General features: G+C 53.5%; 1 protein-coding gene across 1 annotated transcript in view; it reads right to left on the reverse strand.

Moving 5' to 3' along the window:
- The window catches only part of SCN4A (sodium voltage-gated channel alpha subunit 4), a 37,774-nt gene extending 15,038 nt beyond the window's left edge, over positions 1–22,736 (reverse strand). Inside the window, exons 1-15 of the mRNA XM_071450824.1 lie at positions 22,437–22,736; positions 21,009–21,127; positions 19,906–19,995; positions 19,147–19,275; positions 18,977–19,068; positions 16,776–17,102; positions 15,105–15,168; positions 14,187–14,328; positions 13,228–13,440; positions 10,939–11,094; positions 10,603–10,726; positions 9,250–9,488; positions 6,456–6,629; positions 5,205–5,561; positions 1,108–1,539 (exon numbers count right to left, since the gene is read on the reverse strand). Coding sequence (XP_071306925.1) covers positions 1,108–1,539; positions 5,205–5,561; positions 6,456–6,629; positions 9,250–9,488; positions 10,603–10,726; positions 10,939–11,094; positions 13,228–13,440; positions 14,187–14,328; positions 15,105–15,168; positions 16,776–17,102; positions 18,977–19,068; positions 19,147–19,275; positions 19,906–19,995; positions 21,009–21,127; positions 22,437–22,703 — 2,925 coding nt within the window. The 5' untranslated portion in view covers positions 22,704–22,736. The remainder of the gene's footprint in view (positions 1–1,107; positions 1,540–5,204; positions 5,562–6,455; positions 6,630–9,249; positions 9,489–10,602; positions 10,727–10,938; positions 11,095–13,227; positions 13,441–14,186; positions 14,329–15,104; positions 15,169–16,775; positions 17,103–18,976; positions 19,069–19,146; positions 19,276–19,905; positions 19,996–21,008; positions 21,128–22,436) is intronic.
- Between the last annotated feature and the right edge of the window lie 451 nt (positions 22,737–23,187).

Genomic DNA, 23,187 nt, shown 5'->3' on the forward strand with positions numbered 1-23,187 from the left:
AGCAGCAACCCCCCTGGCCCATTCCCTTGACCCAGGTGCTCCACAGAATTTTATCCCCTCTGTAGGCCTTGGCAGTGATAGGGGCCAGCTCCACCTTTCCTCCTGTCCCCCTCTGCACCCCAAATGCTGAAATCTCCCTGTTGCCCCAGATAACACTAAATAATCATGATTGTCCCCTCTCCTTGTCCCATGTTGTGCCAAGCTGGGTCCCTGTCACCGTGCTGAGCTGTGAGGAGCCTGCAGAGGGGAGGGAGGTGAGAGGCTCTGCAGTTTTGGGAGCCCTGCTTCATTCTCTAGCCTTTCCTGGGCTCCCTGTGCAGTCCCACCCAGGTGCCTCCTGGGCCTGGCAGGGCTGGTTGGGATGGAGCTTTCCAGAGTTCCCTCAGCTCCTGGAACATGTTTGCCATCCAGTCATGACAAATCCCTGCTCAGAGCTGTCCTATTGTCCAAACTAAGCCCCTTCCCAGGCTGATGCACCTGTTCCTGTCCCCCTCAGCACCTCCAGCTGCCCCTGTGTCCCCAGGACCTTGGGGTGAGCAGTAATTTCCCACCACACCACCACCCTTTTGTGTCCACTTGGGTCTTCCCAAGTTTCTTGTCCCCCAGTGGACCCCAGCAGTCCCCTGGAGACCAGGCTCAGCTGTCTCAGCTTTGGATCCCCCACCCCTCGCTTCATGTTCACCCCTGCTAAGCTCCTCCATCTGGTCTGGACCCCCCCAGGATGATGCTTCTTGAGGCATTAGCAGTGGATCCAATGATAGTGCCATCAGCAGATTTCCTGGCATCGGGTTCCTCTGAGACATCTTTAACCCCAAACGGGTGCTCTGACCCTTGCACTGCCCCTGTGCTGCCCCTGTGGGGCCCTCTGGCATCAGCAATGACCCCACAGCCTGACCCAAACCAGCCAAAACCCTGCTTGGACCCTCTCCTCCCACACCAGCTTACACTGGGAAATGCCAGCTTGGAAAACACCAAGTTTGGCCCGTGCCATGCCCGGTGGGAAAGCTGAAATCGACCCAAACCAACGTCACTCTTTGGGCAGCACAGCAAGAATGGGCCAGCCCCAGTTTTGGGGTGAAACCCTTCCCTTCCACCTGCCTTGCTGACCTTGCTGGTGTCCTCGGTGTCAGACTGGGTGCTGGTCTCCTCATAGAGGTCGGACTCCTCGGAGGCAATGGGGACCTGCACCGTCAGGCTGGGGTTGTTGATGAAGTTCATGTGCTCCAGCTCATCCATGAAGATGTGCTCCTTGCCCGTGATACCGTCCAGGTACCCTGACTTGGGCTCCAGGGCCGTGTCCACGTGGTTGAGCGCGGGGTTGTCCCTCTTGCTGGGCTCCTGCTCTTCCTCAGGTGCCACCTTCTTGCCCTTGCAGAGGCGGCGCAGCAGCGCCAGCAGCGCGGCCTTGCCCAGGGCAATGCCGCGCGTGATGCGGCCGATGGCGATCTGCAGGTTGTTCAGCTCCCCATCATCGTCTGAAGCTGCCAGGCTGTCGGCACTGAAGGAGCTCAGCAGCAGAGCCAGGAACAGGTTTAGCACCTGGGGGGACAAAGCAAACGCCAGCCCTGAGCTCCAGTGGGTCTTGAGCCTCAGGATTTCCCCCTGCAGCTGCAGGGATCTGTGGCATTCACATTTCTAGAAAAATCCCTTTGACCAGGATTTTTCTCCTGGGAGGCTGAGAAACCTTAGAGAAAAAGGAAAACAATTCTTCTCTTATTTGCTTCTCCTGTGTTGTGCTCATGTGGAATGTGTTTGTTTACCCACAGGTGATTGTTTCATTGGATTCTTCTGTGAGTTGTTTTAACTCAATGGCCAATCAGGGCCAAGCTGTGTCAGGACTCTGGAAAGAGTCAGGAGTTTTCATTATTATCTTTTTAGCATTCAGTAAGAATTCTTTCTGTATAGTATAGTATAGTATAGTATAGTATAGTATAGTATAGCATTCTTTAATACAATATAGTATCTTAAAATAATAAATTAGCCTTCTGAGAACATGGAGTCAGATTCATCATTCCTTCTTTCCTTTGTCTGGGGGTGACCCAAATACAATAGGGATCACTGGTGGCTGTGGAGGAACCCCTTCACTGAGCATCTCATGGGCTCTGCCCTGCCCTCACCAGCTCTGGGATGCCAGTCCCAGTTCCTGGAGGGCATGGACATGCTCCTCCTCAAACCCCCTGGGCTCTGATGCCTTCCACCTCACCCTGGGCTCCCACAGTCCTGCAGATCCCTCTGCAAGAGATGCCAGCCATGGTTTCAGCTCCTCTCAAGCTCTGCTGTGGATCTGTGAGTGTGTCCCTTCCTTTGGTCTCTCAGAGCTCCAGGAATCCCATGGGGGACTCCCCAAGCCTCTGTTGCTTCTCCTCATCACCCCCAGGGATGCAACTCAGCTCTTGTGGCTGCCCCTGGATCCCTGGAAGGGTCCAAAGCCAGGCTGGATGGGGCTTGGAGCAGCCTGGGATGGTGGAAGGTGTCACTGGCCATGTCACAGGGTGGGGCTGAGTGCTCTTCAATGTCCCTTCCAACCCAAACCAGTCTGGGATTACCCAGTTCTGTGATTATGTCCCTTCTCTCCCCAGAATGAAACCTCCTGCTTGTCCTCTCAGCTGCAGCTCTTCCTCTCCTCTTCCCTGGATTTGGTAACCCAGATTCCCAGCAAGCCCCAGCAATTCCCAGCAAGGATGGATGATGGACTCTCCTGAGGGTCTCCCACACCCCAGGGTCATGGAGGAGCCTGGATTGGCTGTGACCCCATTCCTGCTCTGCTCCATCAAAGCCATGTTTCACCCCAGCACGAGCCAGGAAATGCTCAGTGTAACTCCAGGCATGGGCTTGTGTGCTTCCCCTTCTACTTCACTGTCCCAAAACGTGCCTGGAGCCCACCACAGCCTCTCCTGGCACAGCTGGGGCTGCTGCCTGCCAGGAGCAGGAGCAGAGGGGTGGGATGGGCACCCCGAGGGGCAGAGCAGGGACGGAGCCAGCCCACAGCTGTTGGTGTTTGTGCCGCGGTGCCAGCAGCGCATCTGAGACGGGAATTAGCTGCTATCCAAGGACACTGCTGCTTTCACATGGCTCATGCCATGTGCCTTAAAGCACGTCTTTAAATAAATCCCCGCGGGCCCAGCAGGCAATGCCCCTGTTAAGCACCAGTTACAGTTAATGGGCGCCGCTGGCTTTGTAGGACAGGACTCTGTTACCTTGTCACCCGACTGACTTCCTCCCTTTTCCCTGAATAACCCCAAAGGAAATGCTCAAAGTGTCATTAAGAGCAAAGGACAGGTCACCTTCTTCCTGCGTGAGAAACACACACCTCCCTGCACGGGGAGCCTTGGGAGCCTCTGGGACGGGCTCCAGGGCTCGGAAATACCTGAGGCACGGCCAGGAGAGCCTGGCAGAGAGGAGGAGGAGGCACAGAGGGTGCTGGCCGTGTTTGTGCTCCGTGTTTCTCTGCTGAGCTGTAAATGGAGCCTGTGCAGGAGCTGCAGAGCTGCCCCAAGGGTTGGGGTGCACCTTTGGGAGGGAACAGTGGCACCTCTCGTATGGGGACAATGGCACCTCTGGGATGGGGACAATGGCACCTCTGGGATGGGGATGGGACAATGGCACCTCTGGGATGGGACAATGGCACCTTGAGGAAGGGACAATGACAGCTCTGGGAGTGGGACAGTGGCACCTCTGGGATAGGACAATGGCACCTCTGGGATGGGGACACTGGCACCTTGAGGAAGGGACAATGGCACGTCTGGGATGGGACAATGGCACCTCTGGGATGGGGACACTGGCACGTCTGGGATGGGGACAATGGCACCTCTGGGATGGGGACAATGGCACCTCTGGGAGGCGACAGTGGCACTTTGGGGAGGGCTGTCACTGACCCCACCAGCTGAAATTGTGCTGCCCCTCTTTCTTCCCCAGAGCAGTCCCCTGGAGAGGTGGGTGGACTGTGCTGCTCCAAAAATGAGCTCCAGAAGAGGGAAACCTCCCAGAGTCCCTTTTGGGAGGGCTCTGCAGGGAGCCCCAGCTGAGATTCCCAGTCCAAACTCCTGCACTCCCTGCAGATGGCTCTGGACAGGCTCTTGCTCCTAACGGGGGCCCCTGTGGGTGATTTTCAGCCTTACCATCCCCTGGGCAGGTGGCATCACCAGCCTCTGCTGGCTGGTGGGAGGTGGGCACGGGGCTGACCCCTCTCTGCCCAGCACTGCCCTGGGCAGGGGCTGCAGCCAGGGGCTCTCCCTTCAAAGCCCCAAATCCCAGGAAAACCAAGGAGCACCCAAATCCCAACTTTCTGCCCTCAAACTGGGACACTCCAAGCTGACCTGAGCCGGGGGCTGCTCTGGGCTTCTCCCCGGGCTCCTTTCAGAGCCTCCCTGGGGACAGGGGTCAGCGGCTCCCGGGGGCAGATAGTTTTTCAAAGCAAATTCCAAAGAGATTACACAACCCCGGCAAGTAATAGGAGCGAGTCGGCGCTTCCCTCCCCTGCCCTGCTCCTCAAGAAGGGAGTGCAGGGCCCACGCAGGCTGCAAAACAAGCTCCAGAGCTGCCAGCGACGGGGTTACCAAGTTTAGAAAGGATTTCACGCTCGCCTGGAACTCGCAAACCTGCGGCTCAGGCAGCACAGGCAGCTGGGGGGAGTGGGGAGAGGGGGGGTAGGGTGGGGGTGAGGGGAGCAGGGGGTCCCACAGACTCAGGGAAGGAGGTTGGCCATCACATGGAGCATGGTGAGGGCTGGGGAGGTTGGGGATCTGCAGGAGCCTTGTGGGGGGCCTGCTCACAAAAGCACCTGGAGCAAAGGGTGGGATGGATGGATGGATGGATGGATGGATGGATGGATGGATGGAGCTCTGCTTCCATCCCTCATCTGGAGAGTGGGAAATGGGGCAGGAAAGCTGGAAAAGCCAAGTGGAGGACATGGGGCAGCTTGAAGCTGAGCTCTGTTTTATCCCAGAGTTGCCCCTGCTCTGCCTAAGCCCATTTGTATTTTCTGTGCCTCAGTTTCCCCCCAGTTCCCAGTCTGGTTTCACCTGGGGGTCCCTCAGGAACCATTCCTCCCTCTATTTCACACAGAGCTGACACAGCCCACCTGAAGGGCCTGGAGAAGGAGGAGAATCCCTGTGCTCCAACCAGACCCTGCCATGGGCACAGCCCTGAGCTGGACAGAGGCGTCCCCAGCCCAGCACCCCCCGTGTCCCCAGCCCCAGGCTCACCACGAGGTTGCCGATGACCATGACCATCATGAAGACGATGAGGCACATGGTCTGGCCGGCCACCTCCATGCAGTCCCACATGGTCTCGATCCACTCCCCGCAGAGGATGCGGAAGACGATGAGGAAGGAGTGGAAGAAGTCGTTCATGTGCCAGCGGGGCAGGGTGCAGTCCACAGAGATCTTGCACACGCACTCCATGTAACTCTTGCCAAAGAGCTGCATCCCCACCACGGCGAAGATGAAGACGATGATGGCCAGAACCAGTGTGAGGTTGCCCAGGGCGCCCACGGAGTTGCCGATGATCTTGATGAGCATGTTGAGAGTGGGCCAGGACTTGGCCAGCTTGAAAACCCTCAGCTGTGGGGGGCAAGGAGAGAAGGGGGGTGGCTGGGGGTGTCATTGCCACAGCAAGGCTGGGCCACTGCCATTGCACCCTCCTGGAGCTGTTTGACCAAGACAGGAGGGGTTAAACCCACACTGTTGGAATTCAGGACATCCCTCTGGCTGTCCTGGATTGCCCAAACCCCTGCCAGGGGGCTCAGAGACCTTGACACAGAGCCCAAGACATCTGTGACTTTGATTATGACCCATGGAAAAAATTACCAACCTTATATGAGGATCTGCAGGCCATGAAAGTCTAAGTAGAATAATAATTAGTTTGTCACGGGGTGAAAAATAGATCTTTTGGGGTTTTTAGAATGGGGGCTCGGAGTCCCAAGATGGAGGAATTTGGGCGTGCCTTGTCCTTTTTCCCTTTTCTTGGCCTCCATCTTCTGCTGTGATGGTGGCACTTTTGGATTGGTTTAAGGTAGAAGCTCACTGTCTAACATAGGTGATAGGTATTGGGAAGTTATGGTAAATATTGTACACGTAGTTTTTAGTATAAAAAGATAACACTGGTGTGCCTCTGTCTGACCTGCTGAACGGACCTCGGCAGGCCAGAGAAAGAATTTTATAGATAAGAAACAATAAACAACCTTGAGAATGAGAACTGAAGAGTTCTGACTCCTTCTTTGACTGCCAGGCTGGGAAAAGAGACTTTCTGACACATCTTGGGGTCACTGTGACCAGCAGAAGCCCCGAGACCACACCTGCTCTGACTCCCTGAATATTTAACTTCCCTGAATATTTAACTCAGTCTTGTCTTTAACAGGGGCCAAGTTGGGCCCCCCCAAGCTGAGCCCCCACCATGAAGGAGGCTGGACAAGCCATCCCTGTCCCTGTCACCGCCCAGGTGTCCCCAGCACGTACCAGGCGGAAGGAACGGAGCACAGAGAGCCCCTGCACATTGGCCAGGCCCAGCTCCACCAGGCTCAGGGTGACGATGAAGCTGTCAAAGATGTTCCAGCCCTGCTGGAAATACTCGTAGGGATCCAGAGCAATGAGCTTCAGGACCATCTCTGCTGTGAAGATCCCTGTGAAGACCTGTGGGAAGCAGCACCCTTGACCACTTGTTCATACACCAGCGCTGAGCTGTGGGGTGGGGTGGGGCACCATCCCTCTTTTTTGGGGTATTCCCAAAGCATTTCACCCTGTTAGGGCCAGTCCCAGCTGGGAACAAGCTCCCCAGGTGCTGCCCAGTGGGGTGGGCAGACTGGGAATACTGGTGACTGATTCGTCTGGAGGGACACAAAGGTGAGTGCTGACAGCTGAAAATTAAAAATAAAATTTCCTTGGCAAGGAGACACCTTTGGAATGACTGGGTAATCACAGCTGCCCAGCACTGGGAACTGGGCTGCTGCTGGGAGGCTCCTGTCCCTCCCTGAGCCCTGGGAGAGCTGAGCTGGGTTTTACACATTGCTCCTTTCCTGGGACCACAGCAGCACCTGCAGCATTGTGTCACTGCAGACAGGGCTCAGCCAGGTGACAGTCGCCATCCCTGCTGCCATTCCATGGCACAGCACGTGCAGAGGGCCTGGTGACAGATGGTTTTGGGACACATCTGTCCCTCACAGAGCAGGGAGGAGCAGCAGGGAGGCTCCTGCATCCTGGGGGATGTCCCCACATATCCCTTGCATGGCCACAAACATCCCCTGTCCTGCTCCAGTGTCTCAGGGGATTGTCCCCACGTGTCCTTTACATGGCCACAAACATCCCCTGTCCTGCTCCAGTGTCCCAGGGGATTGTCCCCACGTGTCCTTTACGTGGCCACAAACATCCCCTGTCCTGCTCCAGTGTCTCAGGGGATTGTCCCCACATGTCCTTTACATGGCCACAAACATCCCCTGTCCTGCTCCAGTGTCTCAGGGGATTGTCCCCACATGTCCCCAACATGCCAGCCCACAAACATCCCCTGTCCTGCTCCAGTGTCCCAGGGGATTGTCCCCACGTGTCCCCAGCATGGCCACAAACATCCCCTGTCCTGCCGGTCCCAGCTGGCCCTGCCCTGTCCTGCACACCCTGGGGTGGGACAGGCAGCTCCCCCGGGCACGGGAGGGGATGTGGGGCAGCCCAGGGGGCTCAGAGGGGTCTCCTCCCTCTGCTCCATCCCCACCTGGCCCTTCCCCGGCAGATCATCCCGGGGATCCGCTCCTGGCTCGCAGGAAGCCCTGGAGCCGCCCGAGCCCGGCCGTGCCTTGAGCCCCGGCCCATTAATCCCCTTGTATTTCCTGAATGAAACCAGAGCCGGTGCCGCCCGCCGGGACAGACAGCGGCGTCCGTCATTCCGGGGCTGCGCTCCAGAGCCCCGCAGGTGCTGGGGCAGCCCAGGGGATGGGAGCGCTCCCATCCTCAGAGCATTTCCACCCCTGCCAGGGGGCTCCGGGCTTGTCCCACCAGCAGATCCATCCAGCTCAGAGACATTTGTCATAGACATATTTTATGAAAAATCCTTTTGCCACAGGATCTTTTCTCCTGAGAAGCTGGGAAGCTTCAGCTTCTCCATGTTTTACTACTTTAGGATGTGACTTAGAGAATTGTCTACCCAGCATGTGAAATTGCTTTTACTTGATGACCAATGACAACCAGCTGTGTCAAGGCTGTGAGCAGTCACAAGGTTTTATTATTCATTCCATTCTTTTCTTTGCTAACCTTCTGATAAAATCCTTTCTACTATTCTTTTAGTATAGTTTTAGTATATAATTTTCTTTTAATATAATATAATATAATGTATATAATAAAATAATAAATAAGCCTTCTAAAACATAAAGTCAAGATTCTCATCTCTTCCCTCATCCTGAGATGTGGTGGTGTTCACAGGGGTCCCAGGATGAGGAAAGAGACGAGAATGTTGACTCAATGTTTCAGAAGGATTGATTTATTATTTTATGATATATATTACATTAAAGCTATACTAAAAGAATAGAAGAAAGGATTTCATCAGAAGGCTTGAAAGGAATAGAAAAGGAATGATAACAAAGGCTTGTGACTGATCAAGACAGTCTGGACAGCTGACTGTGATTGGCCATTAAGTAGAAACAACCACATGAGCCCAATCCCAGCTGCACCTGTTGCATTCCACAGCAGCAGATAAGCATTGGTTACATTTTGTTCCTGAGGCCTCTCAGCTTCTCAGGAGGAAAAATCCTAAGGAAAGGATTTTCCATAAAACATGTCTGTCACACTGAGACACCTACAAACACAACCACCTTTAGTGACCCCAGTGAAGAACCACCACAGACATTTGCCACCAGCTCCAAGCAGGAGCAGCCACTAAATGCACCTATAAAATCAGGACAGCTGAGATTTGCAATGATTCCACTGGAAAAACCCCTGATTATTATAAATTTTAATGCTGCATTGCTGCTTCCAGCTCAACCTGTTTTTCCCACAATCTGAACACCCTCTGCTCTGCCCTGTGGCCACCCAAAATTTCTGTGGGGACACTGTGGTGTCACCCAGGGCTGTGGTGCAGAGGGTGGTTCAGGATGCAGCAGGAGGAGAGCAGGGGATGGTGGATTCCAACCCCATCAGTGCCCTTGGACCATCCCAGAGCCCAGCCCTGCACAGGGATGCTGTGGGCAGAGCCCTGGGATGTGTCACACAGCAGCAGGGGGGGATCTGCCCTCTGGGGTGGGGATTTGAAGGGGAGGATGGAGCTCCCTACCAGGTTCCCCACGGTCAGCACGTTCTCGAACTCCTCCGTCATGGGGTAGTGCTCCATGGCCATGAAGAGAGTGTTGAGCACGATGCAGATGGTGATGCCCAGGTCCACAAAGGGGTCCATCACCACCAGCTTGACAAACTCCTTCAGCTTCACCCAGGGACGGCAGCAATTCCAGACCAGGAATGTGTGGGCAAATTTGTACCACCAGGGTGGGCATTTCTGGTGAGCTTCTTCCAGCTCTGAGGGTGGGAAAGGAAAAGTATGGGATTATCGTGTCCTCACCTGGGTGGGCAAGTGCTGACCCTCAGGAGAACTTCTCCTGGGGCCCTGGACCAGCTCTGGATGATCTGTGATTTCAATATCATGGAATAGCCTGAGCTGGAAGACACACACAGGGATCATTGATCCAGCTCCAGACCCCCCAACAATCCCACCCTGGGCATCCCTGGCAGCTCTGTCCAAACCCTCCTGGAGCTCTGGCAGCCTCAGGGCTGGGACCATTCCCTGGGGAGCCTGGGCAGTGCCAGCACCCTCTGGGGAAGAACCTTTCCCAGTATCCATCCCAAATCCCCCTGGCACGGCTCGTTCCCTTGTCCTGTCCTTGGTCACAGGGAGCAGAGATCGGAGCTGCCCCTTGAGGTCTGACCTCAGGCTCCTCTTCTGCAGCTGAACAAACCAAGTGACCTCAGCCACTCCTCATGTGGCTCCTCCACATCCTTCATCATCTTCTTAGCCCTCCTCCGGACATTTTAAAAAGCTTTAGATCTTTTAGATCTTTTTTGTATTGTGGCACCCAAAAAATACAGGGGCTAAAAGGAGGAGCCTTCCCATGCCCAGGCATGGAGATGATGCAGAGCTGGCCCTTCAAACTGGAGAGGGATGGAAAGGCAAATCAGCCAGGGAACTGTGGATCCAATCCTGCTCCCAGCCCCTGGGCAGGATTTGAGGTGTCCCTGCCACCCTGAGATTGCCAGGACACCCAAGGGCACTGCTCTGGGCTGACCAGGGGCTTTCTTGCCTGTCCTTGGAGGGACAGGGGACATGGACTGCTGAGTTCATGGTGCTTTTTGCTGAAGCTGACACTGCAGCTCCTGGGAAGCTGCTCAGCAGTTCCCAGTTGGCTCTGGAAACTCCTCTGACCAGCTGCAATCCCATTGATTTACTTGAGATATTGGATTATTGCCTCCAGGCATCATCCCAGTGAGCTGGGATGAAAAGTCTAGCTTGAGCATCACTGACCCCATATGGAGACCCCAGGGCTGGAGCCATCCCTTGTGTGGGGCTGGGAATTTGGGACAGTCACTGTCACCAAGCCAGGCCCTCCAGCACTGACCCTCACCCAGTGGGACATACCTTCCACAGCATTGGAGATGACACTGATGGCACTTCCCACCCTCTTCTCCAGCCCTGGCCCATCCTGGTTGCCCACAGTGAGGTGGTTGAGGTCTGGCTTCTCCAGCTCATGGGTGGAGTTGAACTGGGAGGAGAGGAGGGAGGGATGAAGAGTTATTCCATGCTCTGAAAGGCAGAGCAAGCCGAAAACAGGGAATGGTCTGGAGAGACCTCTGAGTGCAAGGTGGGCACCCCAAAAAGGCTTGTAGGACCCAACCCACGGCGAGGTGGGCACGAGCCTGGCCCCTCAGTGGGGTGGGCACCCTCAGGGATGGCAGGGGCAGGGCTGGCACCTACATCAACCACGGTGTCGGATCTCTGCAGGGTGATCTTGGGCACCACCTGCCCGTTGCAGTCCTTGGCCTTGTCCTGGTCACTGTTGAGGTCGGAGTCGTGCCCCTTCCCGGCCACGCTGCTGGGCAGGGAATTGCTGCTGGATGAGCGCTCCTGCAACTGCACAACCCTGTCACCCCTGTGCCCACAGCCATGGGGACATCCCACCGTGGCTGGGGGCTCCAGGGGCTGGGAAAATTCCTTCCCTCCCTGGAAGTGGTGGATGGAGGAGGCTTGGAGGAACCTGGGGTAGTGGGAGGTGTCCCATGGCAGGAGGGACTGGATGACCTTCCATGTCCATCCCAACCCAAGCCGTCCTGGATTTCCTAGCCTTTCCTTTTCCTTTTCCTTTTCCCTTTCCCCCCTCTTCTTCCTTCTCCTTCTCCTTCCCCTCCTCCTCCTCCTCCTTTCCTTTTTCCTTTTCCCTACAAAAAGTTACCATACAACAAAATAACAACCCTCAATACCAAACATACCCAATACAACAAACACCATTTTATAACCACCAAAACTACTGACCTACCACTACAACACCACCTCTATCCACTTCTATTACCACAAATAAAGAAGAATTGCAGTTTTACACAAAATTACACAAATTACAGTTTTCCCTTTCCCTTGCACCCTCTCCACTCAGCTCTCCACAGCTGAGTTAGGTCTGTTCATGTTTGGTCAGGGACAATAATTCCTAAGGGTAAAACTGAGCAAACCTTGGTTCTTCAAGCAGGAAACTTTGCCCTTTGCAATGAGCTGTCATCCAAAATGGCAAAGAAGCCAAAATCCTCAAGGCTCTTGCTGAAATGTGACCTCCAGGATTTTTGCACTTGCACTAAATGTTGCATTGTCACATTTCCATTGCATAAAAAAAAAATTGTCTTTTTTTGTCCTTTTTTTTTCCTTTTCAATAGTGCTATTAAAATTTGTAGTTTATTACACCCTCTCATAGCACTGAGGATGCCACAGTGGACTGGGAAATTCTCTGTTCTCAGAGCACATTGCTGAAATCCAGGACATTTTCCACCTTTAATCACAGGATATGAAATAGATCCAAGCCCCCATTTCTTGTAGGTGCTTTGCCCTCACTCTCAGCTTAATTCCCTCTGTCTTTTTGCTTTCTCTGTGTCACTCTAAAGGAAGACATCCCTTAACAAAGCCTTTGGGCACTTCCCTGGTGGATGTGCTCAGGAAAGGGGCCTCAGCACCAGCCTGACCCTTGGGCAGGGCTGGCTCAGACCCTTCCTGCAAACAGCAGCAGCCAGAGAGGAGCAGACCACTTCCCAGGGGATGCTGTAGCTCTGGACAGATAAGAGAAGAGAGATAAGAGGCTTTGGAGAGAGTCAAACATTGGTTTGTGTCTCTCTACACATGAGGGAGGTGGTGACCTGCCCAAAGAGATTTTCAGGGATGTTTCCTGTGGATGCTGCTAACACGGACCAAAAGGATGGTTAGAGCTGGAAAATGGCTGGGCTGCAGCACCAAAGCTTTTTGCCATGTTTTTATAGGGATGTTGTACTGAAAACATTCCCAAGGATGGCAAAGGGGTGAAGGTAAAATCCTGGCACCACAATGGGACATCTCCTGTCCAGGTTGTGCTTTGGCCAAGCAGGGCTGGAACAGATGATCCTGGAGGTCCCCTCCCAACTGGTGTTCATTGGATCCCAGGGTGGTTTGGGTGGGAAAGGACAGAAAGACACTTAGTTTCCAACCCTCTTGCAATGAGCATGGACACTTCCACCATTCCAGTTTCCTTGGCTCCCACAAGGACACCAGGAGCTCCCTGGTGAGGCTCAGGGTGTCTCGAGCCCTTGGTTGTGCCTCCAAAGCCCAGGGTTTGCTGATACACTAAGCTGGGCTGCCCCATCTTCCCTGAGTGCTCCTTTGTGCCCTGGTGACACCGAGCCGGGCTCCTGCCAGCCTTCCTAATGTGCTGCAGGAGATCCTCTGGAACTTCTGAGGCCTTTTATGTCCCTCACCCCCTCCTCCTCTCAAACATCCCTGTGCTGCTCCAGTGCACCCTGGGCTGGGATTTGGATGCAGAAATTTGATCTTTTCAACCTTTTTTGTCCCCACCCATGATAGTATCTCAGTTTTCTGATTCAGATGTGATACCCGAAATAGTTGCTCCATTTTTTCTCTACTTCCTATGGACCAAATGGAATTTTTATTTGGATTTTACACCATGCTTGTTGCTACCTCCATTTCCTCTCCCTATCCCCAAGACCCCTCATTTTGGCCTCCACTCTTCCAACTCACCAGCCTTTCCTGCTCCTCTTGCTGCTTCTTCAGCTGCTCCATGAGCTGCTGGAATTCCTCCTCCTTCTGCTGCTCCTCCAGCATGGTGGCATCATTCTGCTCAGCATAAGCCATGGCCACCACAGCCAGGATGAGGTTGATGAGGTAGAAGGAGCCCAGGAAGATGACCACCACGAAGAAGATCATGTAGGTTTTCCCTGCTGCCCGCAGAGTCTGTGGGAAGAGGTGGCAGGGATGTCACCATGTCACTTTGGTGACACTCCCAAGAGAAAGTGCCCTGGGACACCCTCCTGGTTGTGGTAGGAGGGAAATATTTTGTCCCTGTCTTCTCCAAGGGTTGGTCATTGCCCAATGGACCTTCCTGCAGGCCCTTGCACTGGGCTGGGACTGGTGGGAGGCAGAGAGAAGCCTTGGTTCCCAAGGTTCCTGAGGGCTGCGAGTGATGGAGGTGGGACCAATATTTCATTGACTCACTTTGCTCAGCCCCCACCTTCTCAGGGCTCACCTTCAGGACAACAGGGTCCTTTTCTGACTCTGATCATCTGGGCAAACCTCCAGAGGACAGGGGGAGCCTCAGGTGTAGGATCCCTTTTACCTGGCCAGCCTCTGGAGCTGGGCTCAGCTGGGGTTTTGTGGTGTCTCCCTAGAGGACAACTCAAGGAGGGGACAAGTGACCTGGCTTCTCCTCCTTATCCTGTCCCTCAGCTCAAGCCAGAGGTGCTCTGGACAATCTCATAAATCCCTGATTTCCATGCTAGAGCTGGCAGCACCCTGGGAAACACACTGCACTGAAATACAGTGTCTTCCATGCTAGGGAAGCAGTAAATGGGACCATCCCCACCCCTGCTGATCCTGGCTGGGTCCACAAACCACAGAAGGTTCCAGTCAGTGACTTTTCACCTCAGGGGCAGCACAGAGACAGAGGAAGGCTGGCACAGGGGTGGAGGGGTGGTGCCTACCAGCTGGAAGAGGTTCTCCCAGAAGTCCTGGGTCATGAGGCGGAAGAGGGCCAGGAAGGCCCAGCTGAAGGTGTCGTAGCTGGTGTAGCCATAGTTGGGGTTCCTGCCGGCCTTCATGCACTCGTAGCCCTCGGGGCACTTCCTGCCAGGGGGGCAGCAGGGGTCAGAGCCTGGCACAGCCCCGCAGCCAAAATCATTCCTACGGGAGGGGGTGCAGGGGGGACCCTCCCCTCCAGCATGAGACAGGTGGGACACCTGGGCTGGCAGCCCCTGCCCCTGTGTGAGAGCTGATGCCCCCCAAAGCTGACACAGGCAGGAGGCTCAGACTGAGACCCCTCAAGCCGTGAGTATACATATTTATTTAAAGTGGGAAAACACATTTTGCTTGGGATTGGGTTGTACACTGAGGTGTTTAGGGTTTGGGGATTTCTTTGGGAGAGGTGTTTTGTTGGGGATTTCTTTCTTTCTTTCTTTCTTTCTTTCTTTCTTTCTTTCTTTCTTTCTTTCTTTCTTTCTTTCTTTCTTTCTCTTTAACTGATAATAAAATTAGTTTCCCTGTCACACACAAAAAAATCGATTACAGCGAATTAAGGCAAAAAATTAATGAAAATACCTTAATCTCATCCCATTACTACTAATAGATTTGTACTATTTCATTTTAAATAATATAAATTTGGGGTGCCTGAACTGATTCCAGCTGAAGCTGACACAACTGTAATGCCCACACTGGAACCCTCGAGCTGGTACCATTGGGATGATCCAGCACCTCAGGGTGCTCCCCAAGCTGATCCACTGGGATTCCTGAACTGTTCCCCTGCAGGGCCCCATTCCCAGCCCCATCCCAAGCACCAGGGGTCCCATGGGCTGTGCCAGCTCCCTGTGCCCTCCCAGGGGTGCAGGGGAGGGGGTCTCACCCACCCAGCGTCGCTGCTGTTCCCGCAGAGCAGGGCATCCAGGGCTCCCTCCAGGAAGTAGTAATTGGCTTTGCAGGTGGGGAAAGAGCAAGAAATAAAAATGAATGAATGAATAAATAAATAAGTAAGCACAAACATTGGTTTTCAAACTCTTGGGTGCAACTTGCTGTCATGGAAATTCCTTGAATCCCAGTCAGGCACGTGATTATCTACTCTCTGTTGACTTTGTTGCTTGTCTTGGCTCTTTCTCAGGGAACTCCTGGGATTGTGTCATCAATCCAACCAGGCCCTCCCAAGCCTGGAAATCCCTCTGGATCTGGCCAGGGCCTGGCCACCTGGAGAATGGGTTAACACGAGGTCCAAGGATCAGGGCTGGGCTGTTTTCCTGGGAAATCAGGGCATTGGCAGGAAGCACCAAGCATGGGGCATGGCAGGAGTCCCAGGAAAATCCAGGGAAATGCTCCCTGGCTGCAGCTTCTCCTGGTGCTCCCATGGCTGGTGGGGACCCCAGGGGTCCTTACAGCTCTTCCCGAGGGCTCCACAGGAGCTGCCAAGCAGGGACACCACAGTGACCTGCCCAGGGACACAGGAGCACCTGCAGACACCCACACCTGGATGTGGCAGTGGGCAGCTGGATCCAGTCCTGGACATCACCCAGCACAGCCGCCCCAGGATTCTGGGCCTTCCTGGGTCCTCCCTGGCCCTGCCTGCCTTCTTGCCATGGAGTTTCTCTTTATCCTGTGGGGGCTCAGGTGGAAATACCCTATCTGTGCAATTCCAGGGTTTGGGCTGGCCCCAACAGCTGCTGTTGTGGCCTTGGGCAGCTCCTCTTTGCTTGGAGCTCATCAGATCCTATGGATGGAACTTGTTCCCTCCCAAAACCTGCCTGTAATGAATGCTGGAGCTGATTGTTGGGCCAAGCAGCTCAGCTGAGACCCAGCCCAGCCTTCTGAGCTCTGCTGAGTGTCCTGAATGAGATGTGGGCCATCCATCTGGGGCACCCTGCAGCTCTACCAGGCAGATTTGCTAGATTTTTATATTTTCATGGAGTTTCAAACCTCAAAACTGAAGAACAAACAGAAAACCCACCAAACTTTGGGTAAAATTTTCAAAGAAGGGGTAAGAAAGGAGAAAGGTAAACCTTCCTGAGGATCTGTGCTGGTCCCACCTCTCCCTCCCTTTGTCTCTCCCTGCCCTCCTGTGGCTTTTGTGGTGTTGCATAAAGGATTCATTGGACACTGTAGAAGGATCCAGATAGGGAAAAGTGGCTTCAAAGTGTCATTCCTGCATATTTTCCTCTGGGTTTTCCAGAGTTTTTCCTCTGGTTTTCCAGAGGAGCAGGTGGAACCCAAAGGGTTTGGTCTCCCTACTGTAACCCCCCCAATGGCACATTGGCCCTGACCAGCAAGTGAGAGAGGTGGAGACTCTGGTCCATCCCAACCTTCCTGTTGTGAAACCTTCCTGGAAGAGCTCAGCTTGCCCAAGTGGACCCCATTGTCCTTTCCAGGGGGATTTGGTCCCATCTGTCCCTTTGGTGAGGGTGCACAGCCTGTTCCACCCACCAGCCTGGGCAGGAAGGTCCCTGTCAGCAAACCTTGGCGTGGCCAGGAGGAGCAGGAAACTGAGGAGCAAACCAGGGTGGAGGTCAGAGGAGAGGGAGGTAGAGGAGCTTTACCTTCATCGCTGATGTAGGCCTCGAAGTCAAAGGTGTTCCCGGTGAAGTTCCCGGTGAAGTTCCCGGTGAAGTTCCCAGTGAAGTTCCCAGTGAAGTCATCCATGAAGTCGTAGAAGGTGGAGTTGGCCGAGGTGTCGTTGTCCAGCCCCAGATCCTGCAGGAAGGTGCTGTTGGGGGGAGGCCAGCGCACACACTTCTGCCGCAGGTTGCCCATGAAGAGCTGGAGGCCGATGAGGGCGAAGACGCTCAGGCAGAAAACCGTGAGGATCATCACGTCTGAGAGCTTCTTCACCGACTGGATCAGGGCCCCCACGATGGTCTTCAGCCCTGGGGGAGGCACCACCACTGAGCTGACTGCTCCCTGATTAATTTGTGGTGTCCCCAGAAGGTGCTGGCTGTCACCCCTGAGTGAGCCCCCAGCTCTGTGCTCACATCACAGCCCAGCTCTGCCCCCACACACGGCTGTCACCCTGGGGTTGGTGCTGGTGACTTCCCCATCCCAGCCTTGGGATATCCAAACCAAAGCCCACCCCAGCCTGGCAGCCATCAATTCCTTAGCATTTTCTTTTTTTTCCCCTAAATCTGGCATTTTTTGGTACCAAGCCAGTGGAGTGAAGCACTTCAGGGTGGGACATGGAGAAGCTCTTTGCTGGCCCAGCTGTTCGATGCTGTGCACCTCTCCCAGCTCCAGAAAAGCCTCCGTGGCAGACATCTTTTATGAAAAACCCTTTCCTTAGGATTTTTCCTCCTGAGAAGCTGAGAGGCCTCAGGAACAAAATGTAACCAATGGTTATCTGCTGCTGTGGAATGCAAAAGGTGCATCTGGGATTGGTCTTATGTGGTTGTTTCTAATTAATGGCCAATCACAGTCAGCTGGCTTGGACTCTCTGTCTGAGACACAAGCCTTTGTTATCATTCCTTCTTTTTCTATTCTTAGCCAGCCTTCTGATGAAATCCTTTCTTCTATTCTTTTAGTATAGCTTTAATATAATATATATCATAAAATAATAAATCAGCCTTCTGAAACATGGAGTCAGATCCTCGTCTCTTCCCTCATCCTTGGACCCCTGTGAACACGGTCACACCTGGGTGGTTGAGAGCCCTGCCAGACCCCTCATCCTGATCCCTTCAAGCTGGAAAATCCCTGGTGTGCCCCAGTGAAGGTGACAAAGTGACACCTGCACCTGGATTAACTCATCTCTCCCCACAACGTCACTGATCCCTCCCCAGGGAGGCTCATCCACAGATCCTCAGTGGGGTTTTTCTGTGGAGGATGGAGTTTCTGTCAGCCAAGGTCTACATGGATGATGGACAATACTGGGACACCCCAATGTTCATCTTTAGAGCTTCTCTGAGCCCAGAGCTTTCTCACATGGAGAAATTCTCCAATGAAATGATTTTTAGCCCTGCCCTCTTGTCAGGTCATCATTCCCCAAATTATTTAAGTAAAATCCTGTTCTCCAAGGGCCTGACCAAGGTCAGATGTTCCAAACCAGCTTATTTTTGCCATTGCTATTTCTGCAGAGCCCTTGGGGATGTCATTCCAGAAAGAAGCAGCAGTTTACATTTTCCTCAATGCAATTTTTAGCCTGTTTGATGAAGGAAAAAAACATTCAAATGTGAACCCTCACATTCTGGAGCCTGCAGGGACACCACAAGGACTTATTCACCACAAGGAATTGTCATTTTCAGTTCAATCTCATGCTTCAGATTTCTGTGCTTGCACCAGGTGTTGAAATGGTATCAAATTTGGAAATCAGCAATCAGAGGGATTTGATAAGGTGCTCCTCACATGAATCTGGATGTTTTGGGTGATGTTAAACCTGTTAAATATCTCAGCTTCAGCACCAGACAGCCAACAATTGGCACAAAGCTGAGTCCATAGCTTCAAAAATGGAAAGATTTGGTTTATCAAACCCATAAATCCACTGGGAGCACAAATTCCCTTAATTCATCTCCAAGGAACATTAAAAACATCACATCTACCTCTTCAGGGGCTGCCAGATGAGTGCAGCTGATTTCAAGATGTAAAATCAGCAGGACCTGGCCCAAAAGCTGAATTTACATGGAAAATTTATGGAATACCTCATTTCCTCTGTTTTCTCTTGGAGCTGCCCAAAGAACCAGGACTTGCTGGGAACGGTGGGAACACCTGAGCTCAGGGGAAGGCACGGAGGGCAGGCCCCTCCTCTAAGTCCCACCTGGTATCACCGTGATGGTTTTCAAGGCACGGAGGACACGGAAGGTCCTGAGAGCAGAGATGTTCCCCAGGTCCACGAACTCGGTGATGTAGCTGTGGGACAGCAGAGGGAGGAGCTGCAGGGGCTCTGCCCCGAGCACTCCTCGTTCCTCCCCATCCCACAGGACTCACGCCATGGAGATGACCATGAAGTCCAGCCAGTTCCACGGGTCACGCAGGAATGTGAAGTCGTCGATGCAGAAGCCTCTGGACAGGATCTTGATGAGAGACTCGAAGGTGTAGATCCCAGTGAAGGCGTATCTGAAACGGGACTGGTCACCTGGGACACACTTGCCCAGGTCCAAGGTTTGCCCAGCCCTCCCAGGGGGAATATCTTGAGGAGCTGACTCCGGGGGCTGATGGGTTTTTGGGGTGCTTCAGCACTTGGAGAGGTTTTCACCTCACCTTGTAAGGTGGGCTTGGACATCTCGAGGTACCAACCCCTCTGGTGACCATTCTGCAACACCTCTGTCCCTGCTGATGTCCCACCACCCCCATGTTCCCTGCTGAGGCCTGACTGTGCAGAATCACAGCAGAAAATGATGGATTTCCCCCCTCCCCTGGGTTGTCCACAGTCCCTGGACAGGTGGATCAGCTCAGCCTCTCCAGACTGACAGTGCTGACCCAGCCCAGCCCAACCTGCTCTTCAGGGCTCTCCAGACATGGGGACCCCACCAGAATTTGGGCAGCTCTGAAACATTCTCACTCTTCAGTGCCCTATGGAGAGTGTGGACATCCCTTCTGAGGGCAACCAGCACCTCCCAGTGACACCTCCCCTGTGCTGAAGGGTGCCTGGATCCCCACCGCCCCCCTCAGCCTTGGTCTTGTCCCTCCTGAGGGACATTGACAGGCTGGGCTGTCCCCGTGGTCAGGGGAGGTCTCAGGACTCACTCCACATTCTTGGACCACGCCGGGGGGTTGCTCATTGTCATAAACACGCAGTTGGTTAAAATGGTGATCATGATGAACATGCTGAATAATTTAAAACCTGGTCAAGGACCAAATGCTCTGATGGTGCCTGGATCCCCCCTTCTCACAGTCAGGAAGACAAGTGTCCCTGTTCCTCTTGTCCTGGCTGCCACCTTGGTCCCTCACCCTGCCCTGCTTCTCCTGATGCTCTCCTGCCTCAGTCCTGTGCTCATACTTCCCTCTTTTCCTCTGTGCTTCTGTGTATGGTCCCAGCCCCTTTCCTTCCTTTCTGCTCTTTTCCTTCCTTCCTTCCTTCCTTCCTTCCTTCCTTCCTTCCTTCCTTCCTTCCTTCCTTCCTTCCTTCCTTCCTTCCTTCCTTCCTTCCTGATGCTGGCCCTTCCTCCCTTTCTGTCTCCTGTGCTCCTTCCTCTCCATCACCTTTGGATACAGCTTTCCCTTCCCTTCATAGTCTCTTCAGTCCTCAAAAACCTTCATCTCTTTCTAGAAAGCTCTAACTCTTAGGCTTAGCCCCCTCTTCTGCAAAACCTCCCTCTTTTCTTCCTCCCTCATGGCCATGATCCCCACTTCCACCAGAGCTCTGCTGTGATCACTTCCACCCACCCTGCAATGCCCCTCGCGCTCTTGGGCTCCTTTCCTGCCTTTCCCTCTCTGTCCTGGTTCCTCTGCTTCCCTCTCCCAAAGCCTCCTTGGAGCTCCCTTGCTCACCCCCTTCCCAGTGGGACCAGATCTGACCCATGAACATTTCCCTTCCTTTCCAAATCTCCCCAGACCTCAAAACCCTTCATCCTCTCCCTAGGAAGCTTCAACCCTTGGGCTTTTTCCTTTCTCCATCCAAACTGATACCTTCCAACCAGAAAGGCTTTGGTGCCTTCAAGGTGCCCATCAAGGACCTGTTCCTTGGGGTAAAGCTCTGGGCAGCAGGTCCTGCTTGTGCTGGGGACCCAGGAGCTTCCCACACCATCCCATCATCAACCCCTTCACTTGCCACTCTCCTGGAGCTGTTTGGACTCTGAGCACTGGGGTTTGAGCTGGCCATGGAGCAGCATCCCAGAGACCAAGGATATGAATGGATGAGGACTTTGATGGCTCCTCTGCGGATGGGGTTGAAGGGCCCCAGCATGTAGAGGGCAGGGGTGGCCGAGAAGCGGAAGATGGACTTGCCCTTGTTGAGGACTATGAATGTCTGTGGAGAAAAGAGGGGAGGGGGGTTAGTGCTTCTACACCCCCCAAACACCACGGACCAAGGGCTGCCCTCGGAGGGGAGATCCCTCTGCACGTTTGGAGCTCCAAAGGCTTGGAGATGCTCTATGCTTTGGAAGAGAGGCAAACACAGCAGTCTGGGGTGGTGGATTGTGGAAACCCAGGGCACTGGGAATATTTCTCTGTCTGCTCTGGGGTGCCCTGACCCCCAGAGGAGCACTGACTCTGACCCTCATTCATGGAGAAAGTTTCCCAGACTTCAAGATAGACTGGAATCCACAAAAGTGTGAAATAGATTATAGAGAGCAGTGTAGGTGCATCACTTGGTGAGAAATTGAGGTTTTGGGATTTTTAGTGTGTAGTGGATGGAAGCAAGATGGAGGGCACAGGGTGTTGTCCTGGGTTTCTTCTTCATGCTGCTTCTCCTTCTTCTTCTTGGGTTTGGGTGGCATTTTGTAATTGGGCAGAAAAGTCCACATTAGGATCAGTTATTGGGTTAAAAGGGAAAATAATCTAGGTGTCAGTCCTTAATTGGATAGTTTAGCCTTAAAAGACCTTGTAACGAGAGATTGTTGGCCATTTTTTACCTTCTAATGAAAAGCTGCCCAACTCACAGCAGTGAGACTGTTTTACTGATTAATAATAAACACTTGAGTCTGAACATGAACTACCATCTCAAGTGCCTTCAATCCAGACCCAGAGAAACCAACAGTGGATCACCAGAGTGGGCTCAGGTAAGCATATGAGGTCCCTGCTTGGGTTTTTTCCTCGGGACTTACCCTTAAGGCCAAGCCTATGAGACAGAGTAGGAATTCTCCAGAGTAGAAATCCATTTTGATTTAGGTGAAATGTACATCTTTGAGTCTGTGGTTAGAAAACATAGCTATGTAGCCTGACTGCAAAGCCTAAGCTCAAAGAAACTAATTCAGTGAAAGACAGAGATAAAGGAGGAGAGACAAAGAGTGATAAAAAGAGACAAAGAGACTGCTGTGAGAGCATGTCAACCTGACCTAAGAATTCTTTCTGATAAAGAACAAGTGGCAAATGTCATGCAAAATTCATAAAAATGAATCTATATGAACCTATTGTGAAATTGTATGCATATGGATTTGAGAAGAAGATAAAAAGGGACCTGAAGTTCCCAGAAGTACACATGTCTTTTAAAGAGAGTAATCTCCACGTATGTCCGGCGCTGTAATAATAAACATACCGGCTTTACAACTTTCATAAAATTGTGGAGTTTTTAGCTCTCTCCGCAAAACACCTACCACGGGCAAAGCTCCGTCCCTCACCTTCTTGTCCTTGTAGAAAGGGTCCAGGTCCTCCAGCGGGGTCCCGATGAGCTCCAGGGGGGGGTCACCATAGATGAGGGGCAAGTTCTTGCCGGCTTCCAGGTCACTGCTGGGCTTGAGCTCCTCTTCCTCCTCGGGCATCTCCACCTGCTGCCTCTTTATGCGGAGCGCCTCGGCCTCGGCCATGCGCTGCTCGATGGCGGCCAGCGAGGCGGGCGTGAAGGGGCGCAGGTTCTCGGGGCCCGGGATGTGCGGCAGGCCGGCCATGCTCGCATTCTGCTCCCGGGCCCGCCGCGCCCGGCCTGCAGGGACAAGGGGCTGCAGCACATGGGGGACGTCTCGGGAGGGGGGTTTGGGGGCATCAAGGGGGGATTTGGGGGCATCTCAGGGGGGTTTAGGGTTTAGGAGCGCCACCTGAGGACATCTTGGGGGGTTTGGGGGCATCTCGGGGGTGTTTAGGCTTTTAGGAGCACCACCTGGGGACATCTCGGGGGTGTTTGGGGTTTCAGGAACACCACCTGGGGACATCTCGGGGCCCTTTGGTGGCAGGATCTCAGAGGGGTTTTAGGAGTATCACCTGGGGACATCTCGGGGGCGTTTGGGAGCATCTCGGGGGCATTTGGGGTTTTAGGAACACCAGCTGGGGACATCTCAGGGGCAGTTGGTGGAGGATCTCAGTGGTGTTTTAGGAACAACCCCTGGGGACATCTCGGGGGTGTTTGGTGCAGGACCTCAGTGGGGTTTTAGCAAA

Source organism: Agelaius tricolor, unplaced genomic scaffold, assembly GCF_023055355.1.
Source record: "Agelaius tricolor isolate 1412-34295 unplaced genomic scaffold, bAgeTri1.0.p SCAF_31, whole genome shotgun sequence".
Classification (NCBI taxonomy): domain Eukaryota; kingdom Metazoa; phylum Chordata; class Aves; order Passeriformes; family Icteridae; genus Agelaius; species Agelaius tricolor.